At 42.5% G+C, this 20,986-nt stretch overlaps 1 protein-coding gene across 1 annotated transcript in view; it reads left to right on the forward strand.

Annotated features, from left to right (window-relative positions):
- The window catches only part of LOC146769237 (solute carrier family 12 member 6-like), a gene marked incomplete at its 3' end in the record, with an annotated part of 601,402 nt that overhangs the window by 157,782 nt on the left and 422,634 nt on the right, over positions 1 to 20,986 (forward strand). The window contains exons 3-4 of the mRNA XM_085640509.1: positions 16,207 to 16,338; positions 19,261 to 19,407. Of these exons, the coding sequence (XP_085496635.1) occupies positions 16,207 to 16,338; positions 19,261 to 19,407 (279 nt within the window). The remainder of the gene's footprint in view (positions 1 to 16,206; positions 16,339 to 19,260; positions 19,408 to 20,986) is intronic.

Consider the following 20,986-nt stretch of genomic DNA (forward strand, 5'->3'; position numbering starts at 1 on the left):
AAAGATGCTACGATTATAAATAATGCGCTCTCAAAAACTTTTAAATCCCCTTTTCACCTACCAAATAACGCATCACCAGCACAAATAAGGCTGGAGTTTGGTCTAAATAACCAGTTGTACGCAAGAAAAGGCCAATTTATTAAAATATGGAACAGAATAAAAAATGATCATGAAAATCAAATGTCTCAGCTAATATGGCAGGAAATAAATGAAAACAGAAAATTACAGGCCTGGAAATATTTAAATACAGCGCTAGAAGAATTTGATGTGATGCCAATCTGGAAAACTATAATAACCCGGGAATCATTTAAAAAAGCAATCAATAAAACAACAAATCATCTATCGATTGTAAGAGATAAAGATATATTAGCAACAAGAAAACATGCATGGCCAATAATGAGTGGGTTTTCAAAAAAGAAGATGCAAGCATATTTAGAAACACCATGGTCATTGAAAAATAAACAAATCTTTACAAAAGCACGATTTGGTGTATTACCTTGACTATGCCATCTCCTACCATGAATAAAGTCAAAAGAGGACACATTATGTAGATTATGTAAAACAGGAAGAGAACATTATTCACCTACTATGTCTCTTCCCTGAACTGAAAACTGAAAGAAAAACCATACTCAAAACTCTTCTCAATGCTCGAGGAGTAAGGACATGTAGGCAAGCTTTGATAATATGTCTGCAATCTGATGATATAATTATGAATTCTGCTTTTGTAAAGTTTTTATTAAGAGTAGGAGCCAAATTAGATCACAATCAAAAATCTATTAGCACTGTATGAAATATTTAAAAAATATACTATGAAATGAATATTTTAAAAATATACTATGAAATGGATTTTATCAAATGCAACTGGCTTAAAACAAATTAGATATTGCACTTTTATTCTTCTTTTAACTGTTTTATATTGTATATAATATATGTACAATGTCTCGTAAGATGTTAAGTAATCAAACAATAAAGAATATTCATTCACTGTCACCAACCATTTTTTATTTAACCAAAATATCTGTGTAGTAGTGCATAGTCCTTTACAGGCAGCACATTTTCCATTGAAATTGCCACTAAACGTGTGCAGACATACAGTTGTATTTATTAAATTGTATAGCACAGAAATGTTAAAATGTGGAAATCTGGTTTCTGAAAATATTTTTCCTTTGTGCATCACCAACTAAAGTGCCTTGAGTTGTTCTGATCCTATTAAAATCTGTTTCCAGCACACTTCAAATTACAAAATCGAATGTGCTTCATCATTGCTTTCCTAACTTCGGATTGCATACAGTTCACGTACAGGTACTTACATGTTGTTGTATGTTGCAAAAAAACTACATCATCCAGCCTTTCATTTCACACTTCCTGTAAGTCAGCAAGGCTTTCACATAATTTAATTAAATTTAAAATCTCCTCTTACTCTGCAGCCAGAGTAAGAAAAATAAACAATCACCATGTGAATAGAATAAGCAATTTGTCAGAAGACATAGCCTGACATTTCACTTCTGTCTTTGAAGCACCAACAAATGTGACAAAATAAAAACACAGAATTTAAAGGCACCTCTAGTTACTGCATGGATGTTCCCGTCCCACCAGAATACGACTTGTGACCCATAGTTTGGGAAACGCTTCTCAAGCACAGGCCAAGTGACTCAGTCGGTGGTTGTGCTACAAATGTGTTCATTCATTAATCTGTTCCATATTGAATATGATTTTACAGTGTGCTTGTACGGTGTATTTGCACAGTATATGATGCACACCATTACAAAGAAGTTGTTAGGTATACACATGTGCATCCACGACTATTCTCTCACTTTTCGCCTACATCACTAGATTACACTACATCACTACTGCATTAGCCCCCAATCTGCCCCTCCGGGGGGCAGATGGGGGCATTAGCTGCCAATCTGCCCCTGGGGGGCAAAAAGCCCAGTAGACGCCAGGGATTTTTTGGGCAAATTTTAATTAGGGTGGGGGCATTGGCATGCCTGTTTTGGGAAGCCCCCACCCTAATTAAAATTTGCCCAAAAAATTCCCTGGCGTCTATTGGACTTTCAGCCCCCCCTGGGGCGCAGATGGGGGCATTAGCCCCCAATGTGCCCCACCTGGGGGGCAAAAAGCCCACTAGATGCCAGGGTTTTTGGGGGGCAAATTTTGAATTAGAGTGGGGCTGACCAAAACGTGCATGCCCATGCCCCCACCCCCTAAACAAATAGCCACAGTGTTTCTGCCCCCCTTGGGGGCATATCAGGGCAACCCCAACCCCCGATATCCCCCCCAGGGCGGCAGAAAGCAGATTAGGCACGGATTTGTTTTTAGCAATATGCCTACCTGTCGATTTTGGGCCCTAGCGCAGCCGGCACATAGGGAAACCTAGCAAACCTGTACATTTTTTAAAACTAGACACCCAGGGGAATCCGGGATGGGGTGACTTGACTGGCTCTCACCAAGTTCTGTTACCCAGAATCCGTTGCAAACCTAAAAATTTGTCCAAAAAAACACTTTTTCCACACATTTCTGTCGTGGAAAGTTCTGGAATCTGCGTGGATCCACAAAATGTTTCTCATAAGACTTTTGGGAACGCAGGGTGGGTGGAAAATTGTGGATCCACGCAGATTCCAGAACTTTCCACCACAGAAATGTGGGCAAAATTTGTTTTTTTGGGACATTTTTTAGGTTTGCAAGGGATTCTGGGTAACAGAACCTGGTGGGAGGCAACTAAGTCACCCCATCCTGGTTTCCCTGGGTATCTAGTTTTCAAAAATGTATAGGTTTGCTAGGTTTCCCTAGGTCCCGGCAGACCTATGGTTCAAAAACTCCAGCTAAGCACTTTGCCAAAATTTTTCACTGCGAAATTGAGGTGTGTCCACGTTGCGTTTTGCGTCATTTCCTGTCGCGGGCACTAGGCCGACCCACACAATTGAGGTACCATTTTTCTCTGAAGACTTTGGGGAACGCAGGGTGGGTGGAAATTTGTGGATCCACACAGATTCCAGAACTTTCCACCACAGAAATGTGGGGAAAATGTGGTTTGTTGGACAATTTGTTAGGTTTGCAAGGGATTCTGGGTAACAGAACCTGGTGGGAGGCAGTCAAGTCACCCCATCCTGAATTCCCCTGAGTGTCTAGGTTTCAAAAATGTATAGGTTTGCTAGGTTTCCCTATGTGCCGGCAGAGCTAGTGTTAAAAAAGTACAGCTAGACACTTCGCAAAAAAAGGGTAAATTTTCATTGTGAAAATGTGGTGTGTTCACGTTGGATTTTGAGCCCTTTCCTGTTGTGGGCACTATGCCTACCCACGCAAGTGAGGTACCATTTTTATCGGGAGACTTAGGGTAATTCAGATTTGTAAAGCAACTGTTATTACCTATTGATTTTTGATGCATTTCTGCCTTCCAAATGAAAGACATTGTGTAAACAAGCATTTGCAATGCAATAGGTCTCGCATTAGGAAGAGTTAAAGCTATTGGCATTGCAAATGATAATACTTTTTATTTATCTTTTGTTATAAGTAACAAATAAATGAAGGCCATTGTTATTTAAAATGGCAATCGCTCCTCGCATGTAAATGCAAGACCTATTTCCTTTGAAAGAAGCGGCTGCTATTGCCCCGGGCTGTTTGAAAAGTGTAAGTGCACATGGCAGTGCATGTTGCAGGAAAGCATGTTATGCCTGCAGCAGGAGAAACGCATCAAAGAAAATAATTTTTACAGATTAAATAAGATATACTGTGTAACAGAAGTAAAAGGGCCAGTTGTTATGGGAGGTTACGAATGTTGACAATGCGGTACTAAGAAGGGACTAACAAGCTTATTAAGAATCAGAAGTCAGTATTTACAAACGGCAATTACATAATTGAATGAAAAATATGGGCGGAGAGTAGGCGGAGCTTGAAGTCTGTAGTCAAATACAGCATTCCTCACAGAGCAGCGCATGCGCTGGCTATGCTCTATCGAAAAATCACTTTGTGCACATTCATGCACCGTGTGCACAGTGCATGGATGTTGGTGGGCACTACATGTTCCCCCTGGGCTACTTACTAGAGGCCCAAGGGGGACGGGAGCCGTGCTTGGGCCCCCAAAGTCCATCTTTGTCTGCATTTTTATGGTGGTGGTACTGCAATGAAAAGTGGTACATTTGTGGTGGTGTTGTGTTTGTTGTTATTACACCTATGTGTGTACCAGAAGCCACATGTTTAAATCTATTTATGGTTGCTGTTGTGTGTTTCCCTTTAATTTGTTCCCTGATGGGTGGTGGTGTATGTGCTTGTTGGAAGTGTGCACTGCTAGCTTGTGTTGTCAATTAGTGAGAGTGAGTCAGTGAGAGTGAGTCATGAGAGAGAGAGAGAGTGAGTCAGTGAGAGTGAGTCAATTAGTGAGTCATTGAGAGTGAGTCAATTAGTGAGTGAGTCAGTGAGAGTGAGTCAATTAGTGAGAGTGAGTCAGTGAGAGTGAGTCAATTAGTGAGTCAGTGAGAGTAAGTCAGTGAGAGTGAGCCAGTGAGAGTGAGTCTGTGAGAGTGAGTCTGTGAGAGTGAGGCAATTAGTGAGAGAGTGAGTCAATTAGTGAGAGAGTGACTCAGTGAGTGAGTCAATTAGTGAGAGTGACTCAGTGAGAGTGAGTCAATTAGTGAGAGAGAGTCAGTGAGTCGAATAGTGAGAGAGTGAGTAAGTGAGAGTGGGTCAATTAGTGAGTTATTAAGATTGAGTCAATTAGTGAGTGAGTGAGAGCCAATGAGTGAGTCAGTGAGAGTGAGCCAATGAGTCAATTAGTGAGAGAGTGAGAGTGAGTCAGAATGAGTCAATTAGCTTGAGAGTGAGTCAATTAGTGATAGAGAGAGTGAGTCAGTGAGAGTGAGTCAATTAGTGAGAGAGTGAGAGTGAGTTAATTAGTGAGTCATTGAGAGTGAGTCAATTAGTGAGAGAGTGAGTCTTTGAGTGAGTCAATCAGTGAGAGAGAGTGGGAGAGGGAGTCTGTGGGAGAGGGAGTCTGTGGGAGAGGGAGTCTGTGAGAGAGTTGTAGGCAAAGAGGATAGGGGAAGAACTAAAATAGTGTGGATAGAGAAGTAGTTTTAAAGTGTGTACCTAAAAGAGTGTGTAGTGATAAAGGAAAGAGGCAAATACAGATAGTGTTTGACATGTTACATAAAAGATGCACATGTAGAAAAGTGTAGAGCGTGATACAGAGAGACTAACAAATTGAAAGGAAGTGAATTTATCGTTGTGCAAGCAAATTAGTTACAGAGGTGTGTGACAGAAATCTATCTGGTCAAATAGTACACCAAATAAGAGTTTGTAAGTACTGCGAGATGTTGAGTGGGAAAAGAGAGAGAAGTTGAGAGACAATAAGGTAGTGGAGTGTGTGATGTGTAAAATCAGCGCCGATAGAGCTCACAAAAGCATCTCCCAAAACTCTTTACATTGTGTGGCAGTGATTATTGTTATCTTTGTTTTTAGCAATTGTTCAATTGGCTATAAACCCTAATCTAAGGCCAACAATGTGAAATGCTGAAATAAACGCACCAGAGTGAGGAAAATGAAGTATTTATTTCTTTGTAAAACAGAAACAGACAGTATATATTGTAAAGTAATGTATATTTTTGAAAGTTGATAAAGTGGTAAAAAAAAAAAGCTTTTTCATTTACAAGGTAACTTTTTATGCAATTTGTAGATGTACAGTATTTAAAAGATCTTTACTATTTTGCTGGTATACGAAATCGTTTTTCTTTTATATTGTAATTTCGAGACTGTGGCAGCACACTTAAAAGTGTCCGTCTGTAGGAAATGAGAAAGCTGGACGTTGCTTTGGTGTGACCCGTGACGTAACGTGGGGGCTTTACGCTAGTAAACAACTGGTAACTGTTATCAACAGAGCGAACTCTGTGCCATGACGTAGGAATGAGCGCTCCGGTCTTCATTTCTTCCCAGCGCCAAGACGTCTGGCATGGTGGGAAATCTTCCAATTGTTCTTTAATCGGAGGCTGTGGCAGCAAATAAAACCCACAGAGCCTGGCTTTGAGATTGTTATCTGTTTGAGAGCACAGAATGATTGATGTCTGGTGACCCACAGGTAAGAAGTATCCCACAAACACTGCAATGTTGCTTTGAACCTTAGATCCCGTTTGTGGTGATTGCTACAGTTGTAGGCGCTGTGCTGTTTTATAGGAGCAGTGAAAGGCAATCCCATTATGATAGAAGGAAGACGGAAACTTTATAATAAGAAAAGAGCAAACTGTTTGTAAGTGTGCTAGGAGAAGAATACTAACATATATGAAGTTGAGGGAAAAAAGGCAAAAAAATACTAATTTTGAAAAAAGTATTTAACAAACCTGAAGTCCTATTGGTAATTAGTATTCCGTGTTAAATTATAATGCATTCTGGGATATATACTTTGTCCTCCTTGTTTAAAAAGTAGACTCCCGTAATCAAAGGGAATACAGTTTAAAAAATTTAAATAAGCAAATCCCAGAGCAAGGCACACCGGAGTGCGATGAGGGAGAGAACAGGGAGTCTGTGGGGCAGGAGAATAGAGGGACCCTAATATTACGAATGGCTGTTCTTCTTTAAGTCACTTGTAGCATAAGATACACGCCGAGCGGTGTCACGGCGCTAGCTGGGGCTTTGCCTGGCTTTGCTCCGTTTTGCTGTGATGTACCTGTTTGCCGGGCATACTGTTTGTTTATTTAGACATTATTAAATCACGCGAGTTGTTTATTAGTTTGTGTGTGAAGTTTTATATAGCGCTGGACATTATCCAAAGATTCTAAAGCGCTTTACAAGCGACCAGTCACAGCTGCAAAGAACAGGGAGTTTAAAAAAAAAAAGAACTGCATCTGTTTCACCACCCTTTTGAGACGTCTATTGCTAAGGTACTGGAAAGGAGGGCAGGGATTAAGCATCGTTGTCGTGTAGGCTTGGGGTGAGAGGAGCTGCAACCCGACCCTGGTCCAAATTGCGAATGCAAACACAGTCAGCAAGGGGGCTGGCTGCGTCCTTGATAATTCCAGTGAGGTGCGGGGAAGGGAACCTGGCGACTCCCCCTCCAGATGCGCCGACCTGAAACACACATTAAGGGAAGTGGAGACAGCAGCCTGTAAGGGTGTGCAGGTCTCCCAGCCAGTGATAGAGGGGGTGGGCAGCGAGAGCAGCCTGTCCTCCCTGTGCGCTCCTTGCCTGCTTCAATGTGAAAGCCGATCTCTTGTCTTTATGGTGCCATGTGTTTGAAACACATGGCCCCATAAAGATAACACCCCACCAGCGCTAAAGCCGGCCCTACCCTCCCGGGTGACGGTGCGCGCTACAAATCTGCCGGGCAGGGCTGCAATACATTTTATGGGGCAAGACCAGCGTTTGTTAAAATGACTGATACAGTTTTAATTAAATGGGTCCAGTGTTTCTCAGCGGGCCATGTTTCAGAAGAGGGAATTTACTCTTACTGTGGAGTGGCACTACCCTGTGAGGGCATGTGTCAACAGAGGAGTACCAGCAGACATGTTGAGAAGTTTTAGCAGGAACCAGGCCGCAAAATATTTTTCCGCCCAAAAGTATTTCACAAACCTGAAGTCCTATTGGTAATTAGTATTCCGTGTTGAATTATAATGCATTCTGGGATATATACTTTGTCCTCCTTGTTTAAAAAGTAGACTCCCGTAATCAAAGGGAATATAGTTTAAAAAATGTAAATCAGCAAGTCCCAGAGCAAGGCACACCGGAGTGCGATGAGGGAGAGAAAAGGGAGTCTGTGGGGCAGGAGAATAGAGGGACCCTAATATTACGAATGGCTGTTCTTTAAGTCACTTGTAGCATAAGATACACGCCGAGCGGTGTCACGGCGCTAGCTGGGACTTTGCCTTGCTTTGCTCCGTTTTGCTGTGATGTACCTGTTTGCCGGGCATACTGTTTGTTTATTTAGACATTATTGAATCACGCGAGTTGGTTATTGGTGTATGTGTGAAGTTTTATATAGCGCCGGACATTATCCAAAGATTCTAAAGCGCTTTAGAAGCGACCAGTCACAGCTTGTTCACAAACTCTACGCGAGTTTCTTGGCTGCCTATTTCCCCTGAGAGTTCCCCTATGCAGTCATACCGTTAATGTTTCCTAGTCCTACATTATTTAAAATCATATATAGTTTTACAATGTCAGAAAGATGGACTGTGTGTTCATCTTTTTCCCCCATCATTTATGAATACGCAAAAGAGCAATGAGCCAATACTAGCTCTGCTAGATACCAGTCGTGTGGCATACGAGGACCTCCATGGAGAATAAAAGCTGAGAGACTTTTGAACACAGCCTGACTACGGGGGACAGTAAAATCTGGAACACATTGTGGAAGGAGAGAAGCAGACGCAGCTCCGTGGGTTGCAAACAGAAAATTGCTTCACAACATAGCTGTGGCACGATCATTCTGCCAGAGTATGTTAGAGGATTTACAACAGATTATCAGTGGGCCTGAAAATGCTTGTGGCTGGCTACAGAAACGTAAAACAGAGGGTGTCAGACTGGCACCAGAATGTGGCCGCCTGTGGTGAAGAGTGAGGAAGCTGGATGGTCAACGTAAACCAGAATAGACGTTTGTAGAAAGTAAAGAATGGACACGGGAGTGGGAAAGGGTCCAAAAAGGACAAGTATTGGCCGCACGCGCGCCTCGCGATTAAAGTTAAAAAAAAAAGACAAGCCCGGCGGAGCGTGGTGCGCGCGCTTGGGGGCGGGGGAGCGCATTCCAGGCGGGGGAGCGGACCCTTTGAAGTGCTCCCAAAAAGCGGATTGCATGGCGGCACGATGCGCGTGATTGTGCGCGTGCTAGCAATGCAATCCGCTTTTTGGGAGCACTTTTAAAACCCGCCTACAATAGTCTCGCTTTGCGATCGCTTACGCGATAGCAAGGCGAGACCTAAAAAGAAGTCATTTTGATAAATGACCGATAATTCTCATGCTGGTATGAGTATTTCCAATTTAGAAAATGTGCAAATATGTACTGTATCTAAACTCTATAATTTGTTCCCATTTCAGAAATACATAGGTGTCTTTCATACCGATTTTTCCATGTATACATTTTCCCACAATAATTGCTATATACCCGGAACATAATAAACCATTGCAAATTGCTGCTCAGTTTTTGATTCTGGGTTCGTCGGGTTCTTGGTGAACCTACAAGTCCTATATATCCCCACAACCAGGAAGGTCCAGCGGATGTAACGGTATATTGTTTTCAAAGAGCTGTCATAATTGGAAGACGTTACAGGTGAAAACGTTGACACAAATTGCTGTTTTGTTCAACTAATTTTCAATTTTTCCTATATTTAACTGTTAGTTTCTATAAAGAAACCTTGACGAATCTACACAAATGACCCCTTGCTGAATTCAGAATTTTATCTACTTTTCTAAAATGTATAGCTTTCCAGGATCCTTTATTGCTTTCACACCCATTTCTACCATTAACTGGAAGGAGGTTGAATGTCCCAGAAAAATGCCAAAACTGTGTAAAACATGTTGGTTTTCTGACAAAAGTCTGTCATTCCCTAAAAGCTGGGAAAGTGGTGATTTCAGCCCCACAAACCCATTTTTGATACCATTTGCAGAGAACAACCCAGACGCTTTCATTTGCAGCCTGTTTTTCCCATTTTTCCCCCAAAAAACAAATTTTGCTGTATTTTGGCTAATTTTTGGGACTCCTCCAGGGGAATCCACAAACCCTGGGTACCTTTACAATCCTCATGATGTTGGAAAAAAAGGACGCAAATTTGGTGTGGATACCTTATGTGGTCAAAACGTTACAGGGGCCTAAGCGCGCACTACCCCAAATAGTCAAAAAAAAGGCTTAGCACAGGGGGGGAAAAGGCCTAGCAGCGAAGGGGTTAATGGCATCAGAACTTTCCACAGAAGCAGCATTACAGAGATAGACTTATTCATCCAAGCATTTATTTTACCACTCCACAAAAGCAGTGTGGTGCCTCGGCAGCAGTATGAAGCACTGAATAAATGCAGCTACAACACAGTGCAGCTGTACTGGGTGTTATGTTTTAGTGACAGCCCTGAAGCCTTTTAAAGCCTGAGGCTCTTGGTTCTAATCACCACTCCAGTATTTGGAAGTAAATTGTGTGAATCTATGCAAATTTCTTAATCTATTGAAGTATAATATTGTAAATAAGTAAGGAATATAATACAGTGCTAAATATGTGAAATGTAATTTCATTGTGAATTACTACCCAACCACGTTTGCCCTTTATAAATACCATGAATACATCCTTGCAATCCTGTGCTACACTAGTTTAACAGCCAGCATGAAGCAGTATGATACTTTCCTTTACTGATGAGAAAAGGGCCCATTTGTTAAATATAATCCCCCGATGTCTGTTTGAGTAATACAGAAACGCAGGAGTTGCTGCTACGTAACGCAGTTGATGCCAATGCCCACGAAGCGTTGTGAGGCCTCCGCCCTCTGGCCCCACACCCCTTTGGCCGAGCCAAGGGCCGGGGAGGTTTCGTTAGCCCGGATCAGTGGTAATGCTCGCCCTCTGACTGTTGCCCCGGTGCCTCAATCAAGGATAGGCCATCGTGGCAGCCGTAACCTGCCTCACATCTCATCCCAAGCGTGGTTTCGAGTCTCACAATAGGGCCGCTCTTAGGTGCTTGCCATGTGCGGCTGGTACAGGGCACAAAGAGACAGGGGCGCTGTGGGAGATTGTCATATCCCCCATCCATCCTGACACGTTATAGCAAAAGATAGAAAACCCTCAACCAATGGGTGCTTTCCACCCCACAGAGACAAAACATATTGCTGCTCTCTGGTCTTCCGCTTCGTAAAATGTATTAAGAAAGAAGGTAAGCAGAAAATAGTCTTTTTTACCCAAATTCTTCATCTATGTTCAATATCGCAGGAAGAAATTGAAACAAGCATTGAAAACGCAATAGGTCTCGCCCTCGTTTAAGTTAAAGCAATTTTGTTTGTAATTGGGTGGCTTTTTAGCTTTACTTTTTTTAGTGTTTTTCAAACTCATGTACATAACATGCATATCTATGCATATATGTATATGTATGCATGCATTTATATTTGTATTTATATAGATAAGCAGATGTGTATATATATGTTTATATATGTGTATATATATATACATACATATATATATATATGCATATATATATATGTACGTGCCTATGTGTGCGCATAGAGAGGTAGAGATAGGTAGTGGTAGAGAGTAGTAGAGAGAGAGGTAGAAGAGTAGAGTAGAGAGTGAGGAGTAGAGAGTGAGGAGTAGAGAGTAGAGAGCGAGTAGTAGAGAGTGAGTAGTAGAGTAGTAGAGATAGAGAGTGAGTAGGAGAGTAGTAGAGAGTGAATAGTAGAGAGTAGTAATAGAGAGAGAGTAGTAGGGACAGAGTACTCAAGAGTGAGTAGTAGGGAGAGAGAAGTAGGGAGAGAGTAGTAGAGTGAGTAGTAGAGTGAGTAGTAGAGAAGAGAGTAGTAGAGAGTGAGTAGTAGAGAGTGAGTAGTAGAGTGAGTAGTAGAGAGTAGTAGAGAGAGTAGAGTCAGTAGATAGTAGAGAGTGAGTAGGAGAGAGTGAGTAGTAGAGAGTAGAGTAGAGAGGAGTAGAGTAGTAGAGAGAGTAGAGAGTGTAGTAAAGCGTAGAAGAGAGTAATAGAGAGTGAGTAGTAGAGAGTGAGTAGTAGAGAGTGAGTAGAGTGAGTAGTAGTGAATAGGAGAGTGAGTAGTAGAGAGTGTAGTAGAGAGTGAGTAGTAGAGAGTGAGTAGTGAGTAGTAGAGAGAGAGAGAGAACTAGAGAGTAATAGAGTAGTAAAGAGTAGTATAGAGTAATAGAGAGTGAGTAGTAGAGAGTAGTAGTGAGTAGTAGAGTGAGTAGAGTAATAGAGAGTGAGTAGAGAGTAGTAGAGAGAGAGCAGAGAGTAGTAGAGAGAGAGCAGAGAGTAGTAGAGTTAGTAGAAAGTGAGTAGAGTGAGTAGTAGTGAGTAGGAGAGTGAGGAGTAGTAGAGTGAGTAGTAGAGAGTAGTAGAGAGTGAGTAGTAGAGAGTGAGTAGTAGAGAGAAGTAGAGAGTAATAGAGAGTAGTAAAGAGTAGTAGAGTGAGTAGTAGAGAGTAGTAGAGAGTGAGTAGTAGAGTTAGTAGAAAGTGAGTAGAGTGAGTAGAGTGAGTAGTAGAGAGTAGTAGAGAGTAGTAGAGTGAGTAGTAGAGAGTAGTAGAGTGAGTAGTAGAGAGTGAGTAGTAGAGAGTGAGAAGTAGAGAGAAGTAGAGAGTAATAGAGAGTAGTAAAGAGTAGTAGAGAGTGAGTATTAGAGAGTGAGTAGTAGAGAGTAGTAGAGAGTGAGTAGTGGAGAGTAGTTGAGTGTGAATAGTAGAAAGTGAGTAGTGGAGAGTATTTGAGTGAGTAGTAGTAAGTGAGTAGTAGAAGAGTGAGTAGTAGAGTGAGGGTAGTAGAGAGAGAGTAGAGTAGAGAGTAGTAGAGTAGTAGTAGAGTGAGTAGAGTAATAGAGAGTGAGTAGAGAGTAGTAGAGAGAGAGCAGAGAGTAGTAGAGAGAGAGCAGAGAGTAGTAGAGAGTAATAGAGAGTGAGTAGTAGAGAGTAGTAGTGAGTAGTAGAGTAATAGAGAGTGAGTAGAGAGTAGTAGAGAGAGAGCAGAGAGTAGTAGAGAGAGCAGAGAGTAGTAGAGAGTAATAGAGAGTGAGTAGTAGAGTTAGTAGAAAGTGAGTAGAGTGAGTAGTAGTGAGTAGGAGAGTGAGTAGTAGTGAGTAGAGAGTAGTAGAGTGAGTAGTAGAGAGTAGTAGAGAGTGAGTAGTGGAGAGAAGTAGAGAGTAGTAAAGAGTAGTAGAGAGCGAGTAGTAGAGAGTAGTAGAGTTAGTAGAAAGTGAGTAGAGTGAGTAGTAGAGAGTAGTAGAGTGAGTAGTAGAGAGTAGTAGAGTGAGTAGTAGAGAGTGAGTAGTAGAGAGTGAGAAGTAGAGAGAAGTAGAGAGTAATAGAGAGTAGTAAAGAGTAGTAGAGAGTGAGTATTAGAGAGTGAGTAGTGGAGAGTAGTTGAGTGTGAATAGTAGAAAGTGAGTAGTGGAGAGTATTTGAGTGAGTAGTAGTAGAATGAGTAGTAGAGAGTGAGTAGTAGAGAGTAGTAGAGAGAGAGTAGCAAAGAGTACACATATACGAAAGACATGCCACACCACTTACATTACACTCCAAGCATAAACACCACACAGGTACATAAGCCACCGATAAAAAACATAATCCCCACTCTGAAACTCAACAGGTGACCACCTACATGGACTGTCCAACTAATGAGGAGAAAGCACATCCATGACGCTCCCTCTGAACACCCTCCTCCCCCATGCTGTCACACGTTCCCACCATTACATGCACGTGTTTCCTGCTATGCTATGTAAACCAGCACCCGAGTGCGTGAGTACTGGGCCCTCTCCCTGCAGTCAAGGGACAGAAGGTCCGAATCCTGTTAGCGTTATATGTGCTGATTAACATGTGAATGACACAGAAGCCAATGGCTGAGACCTCCTGCCCTCTCTGCCCCCAGCTGTGCACGGAGGTCTCGGTCCTCGCTGGTTGCTTTGTACAGGCGCAAGAAAGAAAGCACATTCTGAAAGGAAAGTCCGGAATACGAGGTTGATTGTAGCATAATGTAACTATTGTGGCATGCCATGATAACGTCTGAAGCTAGTTCTGGCGTGTGTCGAACATACTGCATCTGGGGTTTGTAGTTTATTTTTTAACATCGTAAGTATTTACAGAGATTATATTTGCTGTTGGCTAAACAATCAAGCATTGGCATAGCCAATAGGGCTCGCCTTTGGGACCTTATAAGTATTTAGTTATGCAGCACAATATCCTTGGTGCAACAACATCAAGTGTTGCATGACTAAACACTTATAAGGTCCCAAATCCGAGACCTATTGCCTATGCCAATGCTTGTTTTTGTTACCCACCACTCCCCATACGCTCCTTGTTGCTCTCTGTTCTCTCCCCTCCGCTGTGGTATAGGTTTCTCCTCCTATTCAGTTGTGTTACCCCAAGCTTTCCATTTTTAGGCATGTTTATTTATCAGCTTTTTCTGCAGGGCCTGGCAGCATCGGTGTTGCTACTGCGCCCGTCCTTCCCCCTAAATGCGCTTTGTGTATATGTTATTGCTTTCTTTTAGTTTTGGGGATGGCCACGACCTTAGATGTAGAATACTTGTGAGGGCTCGTCGTCCCCTTGTGTGCTCTTCCCATTTTTCTTCCGCTCACTATGTGGCCGTGGGCTATAAAGAGTTCTGAAAACGCTGGATCTGGCTGCATTGGACGTCCTGTGAGGCTCAAGATTGTCTACCAAGGAAAACATTTCATTGTCCCCAAACTGAATTTGCCCAAACTTCTAGAAAGCTTGCCAATAGAGGATGCCTACACTGTGCGTGTGCTATGAGTATCTGGAACGTGTCATCAGGGTTATCTATGTGGCCTATCAGCCAGAACTGCCGACTCTGGAACTGAAGAACCAGGTTTGAGTCTTGTCTTTGGCTCAACATCCTGTCATTCTAGGAAATGACGTAAACTCCTGGTGCCATAAAAACAGGAAAGAAGCACGTGATCTCATGTAAACACCGAGAGGGAATGAAGAGCGACAGTTTTGCTTACAAAGACCTCTAGTGTATGGGATTATTTCTCTGCCACCTGCCGATGGCTCGTGTTTGGACAATGAAGTGTCGATATACGTGCTGCACTTTTATTGTTCCTTTCTTCATAACCAAATGAGTCCAGTTAGTAGTGTCACCATAAGCACTGTTATTTTTGCCCTCTTAACATCCACACGAAACTTAAAACTCAGTAATTTACATGCTCAGTCCCTGTTTAACTGGTCATATGCACCACTTCACCGTCATCATGCACATACATTTTGTTTGAAAAACAACTAAGGAAAGAAACAGTACAGTCCGACTTCTGGTTTGAGAATTATTCCTGAATTCAACAAATAAAAAGTAAATACATACAAATAACAAGCGCGGCCAGTGATGGGGCGGACAGAAGATGTGCACGCGGCAGGTGCCTTTACTGGCAGCGGGAAAAAAAAGTCCACAGAGTATCACGCCGCCAGTAAAGGGGCCAATACCCGCGTGCATCTTCTGTTTCAGTTTGTCTCCCCTCGTGCACGCTGGAATCGTATGGATTGCAAAAGGCGTCTCATGGCAGTGCTGCGCATGCGCTGCTTTCGCCAGGCCGAGACCTAAAAAAAGAGGAACGCGCCTAGCAGTGCTGAAGCAGTTGAGTTGGTAGTGCATGTGCGACATTGCCTTCAGTTACGCCCATTCCAAGTATGGTGAAAGGCAGGCGCGCAACGCCTATTAGGCTCAAAGGGCTTCAGCGCCCCCTCGTGTGTGTCAGCCCGGGCTGAGACCGCTTCCCGGCACCGACACAGCCGCACCCGAGTGCTTCACAAGTCTTTTAAAGGCCATTTGCTTGTTAATGAGGCTTTGTTGTTTTTTTAACCCCTTCTTAGAGCCCTTGCATCTCCACTCTGCCTATTGCTGGAAGTATCAGCCCCCCCCCCCCCCAACTTTTTAGTAGCCCCCCGACATTTGGCTCTAGTTGCACCTCTGGTGAAAGACATAAACTGTACGTTTGATACTAAGTGTTTGACTTTTGTCCTGCACTGTGAATTCAGCATCGACGTCTCTATGGTGCTCGTGTTTATATCGGGCATATTTTGCATGAAGAATGGTGATGACCTCGGCTACCTGGGTACGTTTACCACCGAAGTACAGGGCAGAGTCCTGTTATTGAAAACATTGCTTTCCTCTCTCTAGCTTCCCATTCTACTTCACATAATAGCTGTTTTCTTAACCTCTTTTGTTCCATCTCCTTTCTCTTCTCTGTCGCGCAACTTCTCATGTCTGTTCTTTTCTCTATGCCCTCATCTTTCAAATGCTTTTTTCATTTTCTCTTTTTTTGTGTTCTCTTTCTACTTCACATTCTCATTCCGATATACTCGGCTGCCACATAAGTTGTCTTTTTTTCTTACCATCTTCTTGTTCTGCTCGTCGTTCTTTTTCTTGTTCACTACCCCTTTTCCATCTGTCTTTCTTTCACAAAATTGTTTTTTTCTTTATCTTTCACACGTCTTTCTTTTGTCACTTTCCTCTCATCTTTTACATAGTTGCTCCATTTTCGAATTTATCTCCCTCATATTGTCTCGCTTTTTATGTTTTTTTGGTCTGATTATTTTAGGAAGAAATGGATACCAGACCCAAGGTTTCATCGCTCCTCAACCGTCTGGCCAACTACACCAACCTGCCACAGGGAGCAAAGGAGCATGAAGAGGCAGAATGCTTGGGGGAGGGCAGGAAGAAAACCTATAAGGTGAGAAGTGGAGAGTGGCTGAGGATGTCACAATGAATAATGAGCACAGTTGGAGAAAGAAGAGTTTTATTTGACGCCCATTCGCTCCTCATAGGATGTTATATAATGAGAAAAATAGATCTCGAGGACCCCGTTAACATCTATCAATCGCTTGTGTAGCATAGTATAGCCCCAAATGTTCCAGCGGATGTTAACACATTGAGCTGTCTTTCTAAAGTCCAGGATTGTTCTTGGCTGCTTCAGTGGCTCGCGGTTGTGCGTCAAACGGAGGTCCTCTGCTGTTCTCCTTCGATGTAAAATAACAATTCCTAATTATAGTTTGCCTGCACGTTAAGGCATGCGAGGTCAATTTGTATTTCTTTACAAAAAATTGCTTCCCATGACCCGTTTTACAAGGTGGCTTCTGAGAGGACACAGACGGTACATTTTGAGACACATTACGTTAGGATTTCCAGATCACTCCATAAGGTCATTTTGGCTCTTCAGCCCTTTCTTCAAGTGATCCGTTCCAGGTTAGTGATGGCGCACATGGGCAGTGCCACACCATACTTCTGGATAAGGAAAATAGGAGTTGCTCTCCCACATCATGGAGGGCATGTTATGGCTGCTCTCCCACATACCAGAGCTCAACAACTAGGGGGCAGACAACCTAATGAGGCGTCTTAGCCCCGCACGTTCTTAATGCTTAATTCCGTCTTTAATTTCGAAAGCTGCCTTTGTCATTTCCCAGAATATCCTGCTCAAATGATTCACGTTCAAAATGTCCAAGGTGCTGCTGGTGCCGACTTGATGTGGAAATTCAGAAATATGGATGGACGAAAAGAAGACTTTAGTTGCTGGTGGAAAGACATGGAGGTTGAATGGGAGAAACATGGAGTTTTTCTTGGCCTCCTTCAAAACAAATCTACTCTTGCTGTAACATCTGCCATACCATTTAGCCAGCTTGGAGCCTCGTGTGCCTTTGAACCGTACTCTTGGTTCCACCGGTGCACGGCCTTCTTTTATCCAAGGCGCGGACTGAAACAAAGGCATTTTCTGCTTTAGTTTGTTTTTGCCTTCACTTTTCCTCACTTTTGGAAATCCTGCTGGAACTTCATATCTGGCATTCTTTGCTTTTACCTTCATAAACCCGAGCCTCTGCCTGTAATAGATTAACTGGTCCCTTTCGAAAGCAGCGATGGTGCATGAGCTAGGTTCGGTGCCACAGCTGCTAGATGGATGGCTGCGCACGCCCCACAGTGACATCACCTGCATGGGACAGACCCTGCACGCAGTGTCAAATCACTGCATGGAGCTAATGCATCTTCATTGGCTTCTTCTAGTAGTTTTTTCTTGGAAAATATTTGTAGGGTGGCCCTGTAGCTTCTCTCCTGTACATTTTGCAAGTAGTACACTGGGTGTTTCCTACCAAAGTAATGCTTGATTTGGCCAGGAGGTTCTGCCAGATCTAATTCCCCTCTTTCTTTACCCTTTGCTATGGAATCTACCCCCAGGTTGGCACTGGAGAGAAACCAGGACCCAGCTGTAGGATAAAACTACCTTTATTGTGACTTTGTTACTTTGTCTGTTGGCCTTTGATTAATAACTCCCCCCCCCCCCCCCGACAGCCGTAATCGAAACACTGCGTAGTATTGTGTGATGTAGCAAAGAGATAAGGTGGTGGTGGGTACCTGGTGAACGGCCCCTACTCCATCTATGGAATTCACCTGCCCAATAGTGCTCTGCAGCAAGCCATGAACCAGCAAAGGACAACAGTATGTGAGTTTCTCTCCAATGGAGTGCTTGCTGCTCCGATTATGTTTACATAGGTGATGGTAATGCGGAGGTACAGTCTACATGTTTATGGTTCCACTAAACCCACTACAGCGGTGCTTTCTGTTCCCACTGGTGTTGATGCAGAGACACTGGTGTCATGGGAGAGGGCATAAAGGCTCACCAGGCCTGATGTCGAGTTTGACCAATGGGCTGCTCTGTTACAAGCGTGATGAATATCACGTGCGCCTCATTACAAGTGAATTATGGGCTATGGCACTTGTAATAAGAGGGACAGGATCTCTGTCAGCTTTGTGACAGGGTTATCTCTCTGCCAAAGCCCATAAGTTACTATCAAGTTCTCCATTTTTAGCTGACTCTTAATGCTCCTCTCATCATCATGCTTTTTTAGATTAGTCACTAATTATGAATAATAATGCCATGAATGAATGCCTTTCATTTTTTCACAGTAGATGATAGCATTGTTTTCTATCTATATATTTTCAATATGCAATAGCAGAGGAAAACTGCATGTGTCTTGTTGCATGTCCTGGGAACTGGAGGGTGGGGGCCACCACTGAGAAGGAACATGTGCTTTATGGCCAGCAGTGGAATAGTAGCCAGGCTGAGCAACCTGCACTGGGATGTGTATCACAGAAATATTGTTTGACAACAGCTTCAACTTTAAGCATAGGTTGTGTCAACATTTGAAACTGAATACTGTAATGGCAGTGACAGGAATTGTGTGATTGCTGCACTGTATAAAATGTTGTGCCTAGTTAAGAGGGGATTATCCGAGGAGAGTATCCTGCTAAGACGGCGTGGGCATTTCATGGAGGTCTTATGGGCTAGGAAGATGTTATCAATATTTGAAGTCACGAGCTATGGGCGCTGTATAGACTTCTTATGGAACAGAAGCAGAATCTGCATTAAATTAATGATTTAAGAACATTTATTTAACTGTGGATTTTATGAAAAAGTTTAGCAGAATGGTTCAGCAACATCATCATATTTTTCACAAATTCATAAGTTTTTAACTCTTTCTGCTACACAATGTATTTAACGGCTGGTATATCCACGGAGAATGGCAGATAATTAGTTACACCATTTTCACTGCAACCTTTACCAGATATGTTTCCCAGGCTGACTTTGGTCTTTCTTCTCTGGCAGTCTCCAAGGATGGGAACCTTCATGGGCGTCTACCTCCCTTGCTTGCAGAACATTTTTGGAGTGATTCTCTTCTTGAGGCTGACTTGGGTCGTCGGAACAGCTGGTGTGCTTCAGGCTTTCAGCATTGTCCTCATGTGTTGCTGTTGTGTAAGTGTGATATAATACAATACAAAATAAAACCATGGACAACGTAATATATACCAACTTGATTACACCGGGGGAGTGCTTTACTTCTCCTTTCGCATTTTTTACTTCTCAGTCTATACTTTAAAGTTTACTTCTCGAAAACAATATTTAAAATATTTTTTAAATGGCTTAAAAAAACAAAAATTGGGGAAGATGCGGAAAAAAAGTACCAGGAAACGAAAAAGTTGAAAGGAAGATTAAAAAAGGCAGTAGAGAGTTCACCCATAAGAAAAACAAGGACAGAACAAAAGGAAAAATATCAAAGAAAACAAAAGGGAGGTGGGGTGAAAAAGAAAATGAAGAAAACGAAAAAAAAACAATATGGGGCTTACTCTCAAAAGAAAAAAAAATGAGTAAAAAGAAAAACATAAAATGAGTGCAATTGAAACTCTTTTTTTCGGTAAAATACAATAAAAGAAACGTACGTTTAGGGTAGACATCATGCATTCCAATTTAAGAGGGAACAAGCCTGTATATGTTAAAAATAAATACAGTTAAGAAATAGAACTGGTTATCAAAAACTGTGAAAGCGCGTAATAGGATACCTAAGGACAATAGTTATCATATAATTCGTAGCTTTTAAGCCACAGACAAGCCAGAGATTACTGTGCAACGTGGCAGTATCCCTTATCTAAAGTGCAAATGCATTCGTTAAATAGTTCTGTGGTCGTCAGACTATAAAATTACGTTCATAGGCATCACACAGCAAGATTAAAATAGTTGTTTAAAAACTTCAATACTCCCAATAAGAACACATTAATTAATTGGTACTTCGGTTAACCTGAGTTCAAGGGTAAGAGAAGACTATTTACATTTTAAAACTTTAAACTAGTGACCATTGCGACGATTAATCTTGATAGGACGGGTCATCACATCTAGAATTCTCAGGGGTGAATTAGGAGGATTGCCAGTGCCTTCCTTCTATTTGCCCAAGAGTGGCCTAAGAACTTCGCAGTTGCGCACACGAATAAGGGTCTTGCATCAGATTTCCAGAGGCGCAGGGCCACTCTAGAATCTCGAGTTCCAAGTTGTCTGCCAACTGGGGTTAACCATTTACCCCTGGGTTTTGCCTATGATGTGCAGGCAAAGAGGACATGCCTATTGATTAGTGCGGGCAGGGGTAACAAGGGCAGCCCTTCGACTGGGCTTTGTAGTACAGCCAAGAGTTTATAAATACATTGATTGGCAGACTACCATGCCTGAATTGAATGTAGAGCTTCCGGTCTGCCGACACCTTGATTAAGTCAAGGTAGCTTTCTAGAGAGCGGCTGACTTTGAAGTCTCTAAGTTCTTCAGTTAGTCTGCCCTGGTTACTATTAAAGCCTGCATTTTGTTCAACCCATTCCCAGTATAGTAGTTTGATCTGTCTTCTGGTATGGGTTGCTGGGCAATCAATATGTCATGGTAAGCCAATGCTGGGCATAAGGCTTTTAACATGTTTGATCCAGCCTATCTTATTCGTGGTGTCTAGGGCACAGACCTCATTAAAAGCTGCGAGATAGGGTGTCAATTCGTTGGTAGTGACAATCCTCTGCCAAAA

Source organism: Triturus cristatus, unplaced genomic scaffold (assembly GCF_964204655.1).
Source record: "Triturus cristatus unplaced genomic scaffold, aTriCri1.1 SCAFFOLD_289, whole genome shotgun sequence".
NCBI lineage: Eukaryota > Metazoa > Chordata > Amphibia > Caudata > Salamandridae > Triturus > Triturus cristatus.